This window comes from Tachysurus fulvidraco, chromosome 4 (assembly GCF_022655615.1).
Source record: "Tachysurus fulvidraco isolate hzauxx_2018 chromosome 4, HZAU_PFXX_2.0, whole genome shotgun sequence".
Lineage (NCBI taxonomy): Eukaryota > Metazoa > Chordata > Actinopteri > Siluriformes > Bagridae > Tachysurus > Tachysurus fulvidraco.
Window position 1 is genome coordinate 26,777,201 of NC_062521.1, and position 11,573 is coordinate 26,788,773.

Here is an 11,573-nt window from a genome sequence, read left to right on the forward strand (position 1 = left end):
TAGGGAACATTATTAGAAGACATGGGATTAGTTTTCACTGTTATGCTGATGACACACAGTTATATATCTCAGCAAAACCAGATGAAATGGCTAAATTGTCCAAATTAGCTAAGTGTGTTAGAGAGATAAAAGATTGGATGAGCTGTAATTTTCTGTCTTCAAAAGACAGCAACTTGTCTTTTGAAAATCATATCGCCCATACTACAAAAACAGCCTTCTTCCACCTTAGAAATATTGCCAAGCTGAGAAACATCCTGTCTGTATCTGATGCTGAGAAGCTAGTTCATGCATTCATGACCTCTAGACTGGACTATTGTAATGCATTACTAGGTGGTTGTCCTGCATCTTTAATCAATAAGGCTCTTAATGGTTTAGCTCCTATGTATCTAAATAGTCTTCTAACACGTTACAATCATTCACACTCTCTGAGATCACAAAACTCAGGACTTTTGGTAGTTCCCAGAATATCTAAGTCTACTAAAGGTGGTAGAGAGTTTTTTTAATTTAGCTCCCAAACTTTGGAATAGTCTTCCTGTTAGACACATTTTCCCAGGCATACACATAATACATCCCATAATATTGTGCACTATTATATCAGACTTGCAAATATTATGAACAGCAGGTATGTTAATTCCTCTCCACCGCTTCTCTCTTTCTACCCGTCCCGGGGCATCCAGAAACTGTACCAGCTCCGATTGTCTTAGGTGCGATGAAGATTTTGGTCCTCAGCTGAGACGAGGCCGACTCTGAGGATCCTGAGGCATCTAGAGATCTACCAGCTCCAGTTAGACTATACTGTAGAGGAGATGTGAACTCCATGTGATCTTTTACATCAATACAACATTTGTGAGACTGTATATTCATAATCACACTCTCCAGTGTCACCTATATGAGGATGAGGTTCCCCATTGGGTCTGGTTCCTCTCAAGGTTTCTTCCTTTACCATCTAAGGGAGATTTTCCCTTGCCACTGCTTCCTGAGTCACCTCACACTTGCTCATTGGGGATAAATTTCTACACATTGTGAACTAAATATATCTAATATTTATCTTGAATTTTGTATTCTATTAATCTTTCTATTATTTTTTTATAATAACCTTTTGTTCTTTGTTTATGTTCTGTAAAGCTGCTTTGAGACAATGTCAATTGTAAAAAGTGCCATACAAATAAACTTGAATTGAATTGAACCACACCTCCTTCACTGTGACTGACAGACTCAGAGGCCACACCTCCTTCACTGTGACTGACAGACTCAGAGGCCACACCTCCTTCACTGTGACTGACAGACTCAGAGGCCACACCTTCTTCACTGGAGACGTTAGGACATTAGGAACCACAGATGTTCTTTAACAGAACAATGCCTCTACTTGTTTCTGTATTTGTCTAACATTTGTTTGAAATTTTTAAATGCATCCCTAACACACACACACACACACACACACACACACACACACACACACACACCCTCATGCCAATGCAAATCTTACATTTGTATGATTAGACACTTGAGAATGAATTTTTTTATGCTGTTAATTTTTATGCTAGCTTTGAATCATTGTTTATAATAAACGCAGCTGTTCCAGAATTATTCCCATTTGAAACGTCTCTCCTGATTCCCCCACTCAGTCGTTCCTAATCCGTCTCCGGGTTTTTCCCCTCACCAGGATAGAGACATGTGTTTATCTACACATAGATTTGTTTCTATACGTTTTATGCAGGACTTCCTGCAAGCCTCAGAGATACTTTTCCTTTCGGTCCTTCCTCAGATGATTGCCTGAATCATGTCTTGGTGCTTTGTTGGTTCCTGAAGTTCTTCTCTATCTTCTTGATTCCTACAGAGCTCTCTCAGGCCCAGCGTAAGTTTGCTCAGTGTCTGAAGGATTTCCAGTTCGAGTACATCGGGGACGCAAAGACTGACGATGAAAAGTGCATCGGTGAGAGCTGTTTAACTTTTTTCCCCCTTTCCGGTGCTCAAGGATCAGGATTCTGTACTGAAGTTCAAGTTCATGGCTTCATGCACAATCACTTTTATTTGCAGTTTATTTGTATTTATTTGCTGTTTAATTAAAATATATTGGAAAACCACAAGGTAAAGTTCAGGCGGATCGACAGCCAACACCCAGAAGTCACACACTTGCACTGTTGCTCAGCGTGACTAATTATTATGTTGGCTTAACAGACAACACTCATCATCATCGTCATCATTTTATTTCTTCATCTCCAGGAATGCAATTTTTCACATAGAGCCAGTAGATCCCATATAAGAGTAGGGGATCATATACTTTTCAGACAAAAAAAACATAGTAAGATACTGAATAAGCTTCATTGATCCTTATAGTTTTCTTAATTTTCTTTTTTTCATCCTTTCTTCCTTCACAGAAAGGGTCTATTGGTATTTCTTTTGTTTTATACATTTGTCCCTAATATTTTTATCTATCTTTTAGCTATTCCTTTTCTTTGTTCTTTCTCGTCTATTTATCTCTTTTGTTTACTTTGCAGTTTACTTCTTTCTTTCTTTCTTTCTTTCTTTCTTTCTTTCTTTCTTTCTTTCTTTCTTTCTAGCTTTCTAGCTTTCTTTCTTTTCTTTCTAACTCTCTTTCTTTCTTTCTAACTCTTTCTTTCTTTCTTTCTAACTCTCTTTCTTTCTTTCTAGCTTTCTTTCTTTCTTTCTTTCTTTCTAGCTTTCTTTCTTTCTTTCTTTCTTTCTTTCTTTCTTTCTAGCTTTCTAGCTTTCTTTCTTTCTATCTTTCTTTCTTTCTTTCTTTCTTTCTTTCTTTCTTTCTTTCTTTCTTTCTTTCTTTCTTTCAATAATTGGAATAATAATAATGTGTGTGTGTGTGTGTGTGTGTGTGTGTGTGTGTGTGTGTGTGTGTGTGTGTGTGTGTGCGTGTGTGTGTCCGTGTGTGTGTGTGTTGCAGATGAGTCTTTACAGGAGTTTTCCTCCTTCCTCAGAAACCTGGAGGATCAGAGGGAGCTGATGGTAGGTGTTCTCAGTCACTGGGTATTTTCACAGAATCTAACAACTTGTTGTTTTTAAAGTTTCTTTTTAATCCAGTTATAAATCTGTATTTAAAACTGTTGCTTTAAAAACTAATCGTGAGGGAGGAGCTCGGGCTCGATGTGTGAAAAGAAATGTAAAAAACTTTAACACCAAAACTAATGTATAAGCATTAGTGAGCACTTTATACTGGACAGGGTTGCCCTGGATCAGTTACAGGGTGGATTGTAGCATCGTGGTTCTGGAGAGCAGATGTGAAACGAAGTAGATCCAAACGAAGGTGGCACCATGTGGTCCAAAGATCTTCCAGAACTCTCGTGGCTTGAACAATGGAGGAATGGGGGATCACGTTTGCCAGCCTTGTACACTATAGGGACTGCCAGTGGTGCCTCTACAAAATATTGCTCAAGTCTCATTTAAATCCTTGAAGTTTACAGAACCTGACAGAACACAGTGTAAAAACACCATAGAGAAGCTGAAATAATTTGGGGAGCGACTCATTCAGGATATATTTCAGTGATATATTTCTTATTATTTCTTGGACAGACTCCAGATCTAAAAGTACCCTGACCAGGATAAAGTGCCTAGTGAAGATCTGTGAAGTTGGGGATGTTTATACACAGGCTTCAGAACATTTACTTGGCTGCTTTGTTACTCTATAGGCCTGACACACACACACATACACACACACACACGCATGTATGCACGCACATTCACACACTTGCATGTTAGTGGGCACTCCGAGTTTTCCACAGGAAGTGGGATGTTTTGCTGTTGGTTATTTGCTGCAGGCTGGAGTGATTCTCTACTGAATGCAGGCTTGCAGAAAGAGTGAGTCAGTGTTAGCGTTAGCAACAAATCCCATCTCCTCTGTGCTGATCCCTGTGTTTATCTTTGTTTGTTTTTCATTTTGCAAAAATGTTGTTTTAATGGTTTTTTAATGCTTTATTATGCTTTGTAATGCTGAGTATTGTTTGGGGCAGATACATACATACATAATAATAATAATAAGAAGAAGTAATAATAATAATAATAATAATAATAATAATAATAATAATAACAGCAATAATAAAAATATTATTGTTATAATTATTAGAATTATTATTACCATTCCCAAATCTAAAATCAAATTTCTTGCTTTATTTTTTCTTGCTTTTTGTTTTTTGTTTTGTTCTGTTTTTTGTTTTTATTACATTTTTCTCCTGTTTTGTCTTGCTTTTTATAACGAGTATCAGATTGTTTTAGTTATATTGATGCCGTCTTGGCAGTCACATGTGCAGTGGCTCTGGATTATACAGAAATGCAAAGTTTTATGGCTCTATTTCTTTATAAACCTCATTAAGTCTTTGTGTGTGTTCTGGATTTATATCGCTGTGTTGGATTTGCATTAGATTTGGGATTGGCTGACTTCGTTACAGTATCCTTGTGGCCTCAATGTGTCATTTTGGTGTTCAGTAAACAGAGCAAAGCCAGTGCTGGCCCTGCCCAAACCTAAACTCGCACCAGCTAGCTTGTTGTGAAGACAGATCCGGGCCTCCACCCAATCACAACACGGCAGAGAGGTGATGTCATGCAGCAGAGCTCAGGCAGGGTGCGCCAACTCGGACATGCTGAGGCAGAGAGAGGCAGAAAACGAAATTGGATCAGGGGTGAAAACGATGACTAAAATGTTATACTTAATTATGGCATTACCATAAATCATTTTAGGTCAACATTTGGGAAAAGTTTGGGAAAAGTCCTAATAATCATTCATGCGGCTTTGCTTCCTAATTATGTTAATTCTGGTCTTGTGAGCACAGAGTATACACTATATCTTTACAGGACATGTTTATGTCCTCGATATGGACTATAATGATTATAAGTATAGTCCTGCACCTGCTCGGATAAGAGAGATGTAAGCCGAGCTGAAGTTGAGAGTGATTTGTCATGCGCCGTGTGAAAACCTCTTACAGTTACAAACACATATTCTAGTATTGAAATCATCCAGATTAATAGCAAGGTATCAATTTTTGATTCGTAGTACCATTGTGCCAACTGCCAGGGTATTAAAACCAAAGACCAGTTTGCCTCTGCCAGGAGGTTTACTCTTGGGTAAAGGTGAATTTGAAACCTGTTGGAAGGGAAATTACTTGTTTATATTTTGAACGGTAGAACCAACCACTCGATATTGTGGGTCGGTGCAGTAAGTAAGTGGTCAGACATCCGCACTGGTGAATGGGATTTATCAAATGAATCTGCAGCAAGGGTTCAATCAAAAGTCTGCAGGAGCAAGGGGGGTTTGTCGATAATGTCCGCAGGAGTGGATAGGATTGGTAAAGAGTGTCTGCAGGCACTAATGGGATTCGTCGAGTGTCTTTATGAGCAGGTAGAATAACGAAGAGTGTCTGTAGTAGTGGACAAGATTGATCAAGACAATCTACAGGACAGTTCGAGCATGCGGGACTTGCCAAGAGTGTCTGTCGGAGGAAGTGAGATTAGTCCAGAGTGGACAGAATTGATCAAGAGTGTCTTAAGGAACAAATGTGAGTGGTCAGAAATGTTCTTAGGGGTGGGGGGGTGGGTGGTGGTCAAGAGTGTCTACAAAAGCATGCAGGATTGGTCAGGATTGTCTGCAAGAAGGGAAAGGATCGGTCGAGTGTCTGCAGGTGGTGACAAAATTGGTCAAGTGTTTGCAGGAGCATATGTAACCGATCAAGAGTTCTGGCAGTAACAGATGGAGTTTATTCAGTGCCTGTGGAAGTGGAAAGGATTGGTCACGAGAGTTTTCAAGAGCAAAGAGGATTGCTCAAGAGTGTCCGCAAGAGAGGAATGGATTGGTCGAATGGCTGTAGGAGCAGAAGGGATTGGTTGAGTATCTGCAAGAGCATGCAAGGTTTGTTGAGTATGTCTGCAGGAGGGGACAGAATTAGACAAGAGTGTTGGTCGGAGTAGATAGACTCGATCGAGCGTACCTGGGAGAGTGGTCCAGGTCGGTCAAAGGTGTTTGCAAGAGCCGACAGAATTGGTCAGAAGTGTCTGCAGGAGCATGCAGGATTGGATGAGAGTGTCTGTGGGAGAGGACAGTATTGGCCTTGAGTGAGTTGGAGTTGTTAGAACTTCTATGGGACCAGGAAGGTATCTTGTGACTAAAATCAGCATTAAATTAACAGGCCAGAACGTAATCCTACACAGATATGTCTTATATCTTCAGTGTAATTTGACAGCTTTGACATTTAGTATAATTACCTGCTGTATTGTTTGTACCTGCAAGATAGGCTTGATCTATACTTTAACCTACATAGGAATAGAATAGCTTACAGAGACGCCACTCCTTTGACAACTCCCTATCATAACCATTTTCTGGGTTTTAAATAAACTTCTGGAAATGTGCTAAAAGCACTCAATTCCCACAGGATATGAGACATATGAAAGGACAGAACCTTTTGTTATGGCCTTTAATTGTGCTTAATGGAGTTTTTTTTTACTGCTACTGTATTATTATTATTATTATTATTATTATTATTATTATTATTATTATTATTACTACTACTACTATTATTATGTCAGTCACAGATGTAATACATTTTGTCTTCTACAGATGACGAACATTACAGAGACACTGATGAAGCCTCTAGAGAAGTTTCGGAAGGAGCAGCTCGGTTCAGCCAAAGTACTTCTTTTAATTCCTTCCCCCAACCCGACATCAGCAGCTTTTCCAACAACACTGTTTCCATCATGGTGTTAAAAATAGCAATTTTTTTTTTCATTGGTCTGTTTTTAGACTGAGAGGAAGAAATACGAGAAGGAAACTGAGAAGTATTATACGTCATTGGAGAAGCTCTTAAACATGTCGGCGAAGAAGAAGGAACCGCAGTTGCAAGAGGTACTTTTCACTAAGAGCCCACATGTCCATATAAAGACTTCTCTGGATCTTCTGACAAGCAGAAGATCCAGTTTTCTTCTAGTCATTTTTTTTGTTGACACCCATGTAGAATGTGTGATGCAAACACTTAAAGGCAGGGTCTCAGATTTTTGAGAAATTCTTCAGAAAACTGAGTCGGGCCGAAAAATAAACAAACAAAAAAAAAACAAACGTGTAGCCATTGAGCAGAAAGGGGCGGGTCTTGTCGATATGTGCGGAGAGAGTGTCCAGTGCGCATGTGTGAAATTAGCAGAAAGAGGTTTTAACATTGACATGGAGGATAAAAACAAAGAAAGAAAGACTTATGATAAGGCAAGAAGTAGGACGTGTTAATATAGGATCAGCTTTCCACCCTGAAGGAGCAGGAAGTTGGCCAAATATTCACAGATTGGAGTTTCCCGAGTCAATAACTCCTGAGCTAAACGCTGTTACTACACAAATAACACCTCTTTTCTATCGTAGTAATGTAGAGAGGCAACTGTGTTTGTGTAGTAACAGCGTTTAGCTCAGGAGTTATTGACTCGGGAAATTCAAATCTGTGGCCGACTTTACTTAAGATGCCGAGGCGCTTTTTTCCTTCTCGATAGGTGAGTAACGTTGGTTTTGCTTTGTTACACAGAACTAATATATGCCTTTGTCCTTTACATGATTATGCTTGTGTGTCATTTTTGCTTGTTTGTTTATCTGCAATCGTATTGTTCTTCCCTTCAGCTATGATAAAGACACGTTTCTTTCCATTAGTTGCCTGGGTTACGTATGTATGTGTGGGCGGAGCTATCGATACAGGGGTGGGACCCATTTGGGTTAGGGGCGTGTTTGTTTTGGTGATTTTATATGTGGACATTGGCTTTCAAAAATCAGAGACCCTGCCTTTAAAAGCACTTTTTGTAGCAGGGATCGTGATAAACTGGGAGTTTACCAGATGGTCCTTTAGACCTGCTTTGGGGACACTAGGGCTGTAATCTGTGTACTTGTAGGTTGACTGACATGTAAATGAAAACTCTTAACTGCATTTGGTTCACGCTTCACAGTTCATGTCTGCGTTAAAAAAGTGTGACTTGGTGTAATTGTGTTTATATCTGATGTACAATGGTGTCGGTGAGTAATGTGTCACAGATTTTTAGCTAATCGTCTGTACAGAAACAGGCATCAGCATGCAGGTTCTACATAAGTGCAGTGCTACACCTGCACACTCAGTTTTACTGTGTTCACCTCCTACACACTTGTGACTTTCACCAGCTCCCTCTTTCTTCTGTCTGGTTTTTGGGTTTATTCAATCTCTTTATGTATCACACACACACACACACACACACACACACACACACAAACACACACACATTTATCTACTTGTCACTCACTCTGAGTCAACTCAAACTGACTCTTTCTCTGACTTCCTGTCATGCTCAGTCTTTCATGCGGTCTGTCTCTATTTCTGTAATTCACACCTTCTGCATCTGTCTACTGTTTCTCTTTCTGATTGTCGGTTTCTTTCTTACTCTTGCGGTTTAGACTTTGTCTCTCTCTCTATTTTTTATGTAAACACTCTGCCTCTCCCTCACTCATGCACGCTCGCTCACTCACTCACTCTCGCTCACTTACTCACACACTTACTCGCTCACTCACAATCACTCGCTCACTCTTTCGCTCACTCACTCACTCTCTCGCTTACTCACTCACACTCGCTCACTCACTATCTCACTTACTCACTCGCACACACTCACTCACTCACTCTCGCTCACTTACTCACTCACTCACTCACTCACTCTCTCTCGCTCACTTACTCACTCACTCACTCTCTCACGCTCACTTACTCACTCACTCACTCACTCACACTCACTCACTTTCTCACGCTCACTCACTCGCTCACTCACACTCACTTGCTCACTCTCTCGCTCGCTCACTCACTCGCTCACTCACTCGCTCTCTCGCTTACTCACTCACACTCGCTCACTTACTCGCTCACTCACTCACTCTCTCACGCTCACTTACTCACTCACTCACTCTCTCACGCTCACTTACTCACTCACTCACTCACTCACACTCACTCACTTTCTCACGCTCACTTACTCACTCACTCGCTCACTCACACTCACTTGCTCACTCTCTCGCTCACTCACTCACACTCGCTCACTCACTCTCTCGCTCACTCACTCACTCACTCTCTCGCTCACTCACTCACTCACTCTCTCGCTTACTCACTCACACTCGCTCACTTACTCGCTAACTCACACTCTCTCTCTCTCACTCACTCACTCACACTCACTCGCTCACTCACACTCTCTTGCTCACTCTCACTCACTCACTCTCTCGCTTACTCACTCACACACTCACTCACTCACTCACTCACTCACTCACTCTCTCGCTTACTCACTCACACTCGCTCACTTACTCACTCACTCACTCTCTCACGCTCACTTACTCACTCACACTCTCTTGCTCACTCACACTCTCTCGCTCACTCACACTCTCTCGCTCACTCACTCACTCTCTCGCTTACTCACTCACACACTCACTCTCTCGCTTACTCACTCACACGCTCACTCACTCTCTCGCTTACTCACTCACTCACACACTCACTCACTCTCTCGCTTACTCACTCACTCACACACTCACTCACTCTCTCGCTTACTCACTCACACACTCACTCACTCTCTCGCTTACTCACTCACACACTCACTCACTCTCTCGCTTACTCACTCACTTACTCACTCACTCTTGCGCTCGCTCACTCACTCACTCTCTCATGCTCACTCACTCTCGCTCACTCACTCTCTCGCTTACTCACTCACTCACACACTCACTCACTCACTCTCTCGCTTACTCACTCACTTACTCACTCACTCTCTCTCTGTCACGCTCACTCACTAACCCTTGCTCACTCGCTATATTACTCGCTTACTCACTCTTTCACTCACTCAGAAGAACAGGCCTGTTATTTGAATTAATAATGATAATAGTGGCACCGTTATCATCTGTGGTTTAAAATACCCCCCTCTCCCCCCTCCCTTCCCCCCCTCTTTCTCTCTCTCTCTCTCTCTCTCTCTCTCTCTCTCTCTCTCTCTCTCTCTCTCTCAGGCAGATGGGGTAGTAGAGATGATGAGGCTGCACTTTCAGGAGGAGTCTTTGGAGTATGTGTGCAAGCTGCAGGAAATCCAGGAGAGGAAGAAGTTTGAGTGTGTCGAGCCTGTGAGCGCACGCCTCTACCTACCTCGCCTCAATGCATTTAGACATGTTAGCTAATGAATTTTACATTCAGAACTATTTACGTCTTAAGAATAACATGCCATTCACATGTCTTCACTGTCGTGATGCTGTTGCCATGACGGTTCACAAGCACAGCTGTTAATGTACATCTTACTGTACCACGATCAGAACAATTCTGCAATCCGATCGGTCAGGAGTTATTTCATAGAGCGAAATTCATGCACATATTCCACCGTGTTATCGTTTCTATAGTAACAGCCTCCTATAGGCCTATTCTATAGGCAGCACACCCGAGAGTGCTTATTCCACACATAACTGGTGTTCTAGCATGCATAACCGATTGGCTAGAAGAAATACAAAATGACTCAGATGCTGGCGTAACGATCCGTGTTCTACAATCTGGTTCCTCTCAAGGTTTCTTCCTCATTAGGAATCAAATTAAATCCATATCTGGATTTGTATAATGCTCCCTTCTGGCTGTTGTTAATTAATACAGTTAAATGATACAATCCAAAAGTTTTAATAATGCTCCAAGTAACTATGTCATCACGTTGGAACGTATCCAGAACACAGTGTAGGAACGATGGTTAAGACAAGTAGAGTTGAGACAGATTACAAGGAAGGACTTGACACAGATTAGAACGGCTCGGTGAGAAATAATGTGCGAATGTATGAGGTCAGAGTTTCTGGTTTCTCAGATATCTATTTATATATCTTCTTCTTCTACCTTTAGCTTTTCCTGTTAAGGGTTGCCATAGCGAATCATACAGAAGTATTCATACTTTTTTCACATTTTGTCACGTCAAACTTTTTTTCGTATTTACCTCAAAAAAAAAACTTCTTTTATTTGGATTTTATGTCATAGGCCAACAGAACACAGAAATATCCGAAAAGTGTGGTGTGGATTCAGAGCCCATCCTGACCTCCCCGGGGCCCTAAGTAAAATTCTGCTAAGGGGCCCTCCTACATTTCGTGCACGATTGCACACGCATATGAACGCATATGAACGCATGTTCACGCGAGGCTATCGAGCTGCCGTTTATAAACACCGTCGCGCTTGGGCGTTTATTCACGCGAATGTTCAGGCAATAAATTGTTGTGTGACAGACAGACAGGCCAAGAGATGCACTGGCAGCACTGCACAGCTAATTTAGCTAGTCAGATAGAGACTACAGTACAGACAGAATCACGTCAACTTAACTTTACTGTTATTTGCTCTTGCTGACATCAAACTTTTAAGAGAACACAAGTTTACCTGATTGCTGTTCTCACATTTCACTCTCATTTTGTTTCTTTTTTCTCTTTTCATGGCCAGATGGATAGCACCACTTTATATTGTCATCTACACAGTAAACATTAACACGCGATGTAAGATAAGGCAGAGGGAGGCGGGGCCTTGCGTAATTTGCGGGGCCCTACGCAAATTGCGTAGTGAGCGTATAGGGCCGATCGGCTCTGTGCGGATTTGTGT

At 41.3% G+C, this 11,573-nt stretch overlaps 1 protein-coding gene across 4 annotated transcripts in view; it reads left to right on the forward strand.

The window, feature by feature from the left end:
- Nucleotides 1–11,573, forward strand: part of arhgap10 (Rho GTPase activating protein 10) — an 87,606-nt gene that overhangs the window by 27,931 nt on the left and 48,102 nt on the right. For 3 of the 4 annotated variants that reach the window (XM_047812552.1, XM_047812553.1, XM_047812550.1), the window contains exons 2-6: nucleotides 1,838–1,933; nucleotides 2,918–2,979; nucleotides 6,575–6,646; nucleotides 6,758–6,859; nucleotides 9,974–10,129. In XM_047812552.1, the coding sequence (XP_047668508.1) occupies nucleotides 1,838–1,933; nucleotides 2,918–2,979; nucleotides 6,575–6,646; nucleotides 6,758–6,859; nucleotides 9,974–10,129 (488 nt within the window). The remainder of the gene's footprint in view (nucleotides 1–1,837; nucleotides 1,934–2,917; nucleotides 2,980–6,574; nucleotides 6,647–6,757; nucleotides 6,860–9,973; nucleotides 10,130–11,573) is intronic. The other variant, XM_047812551.1, reaches the window with a different exon arrangement.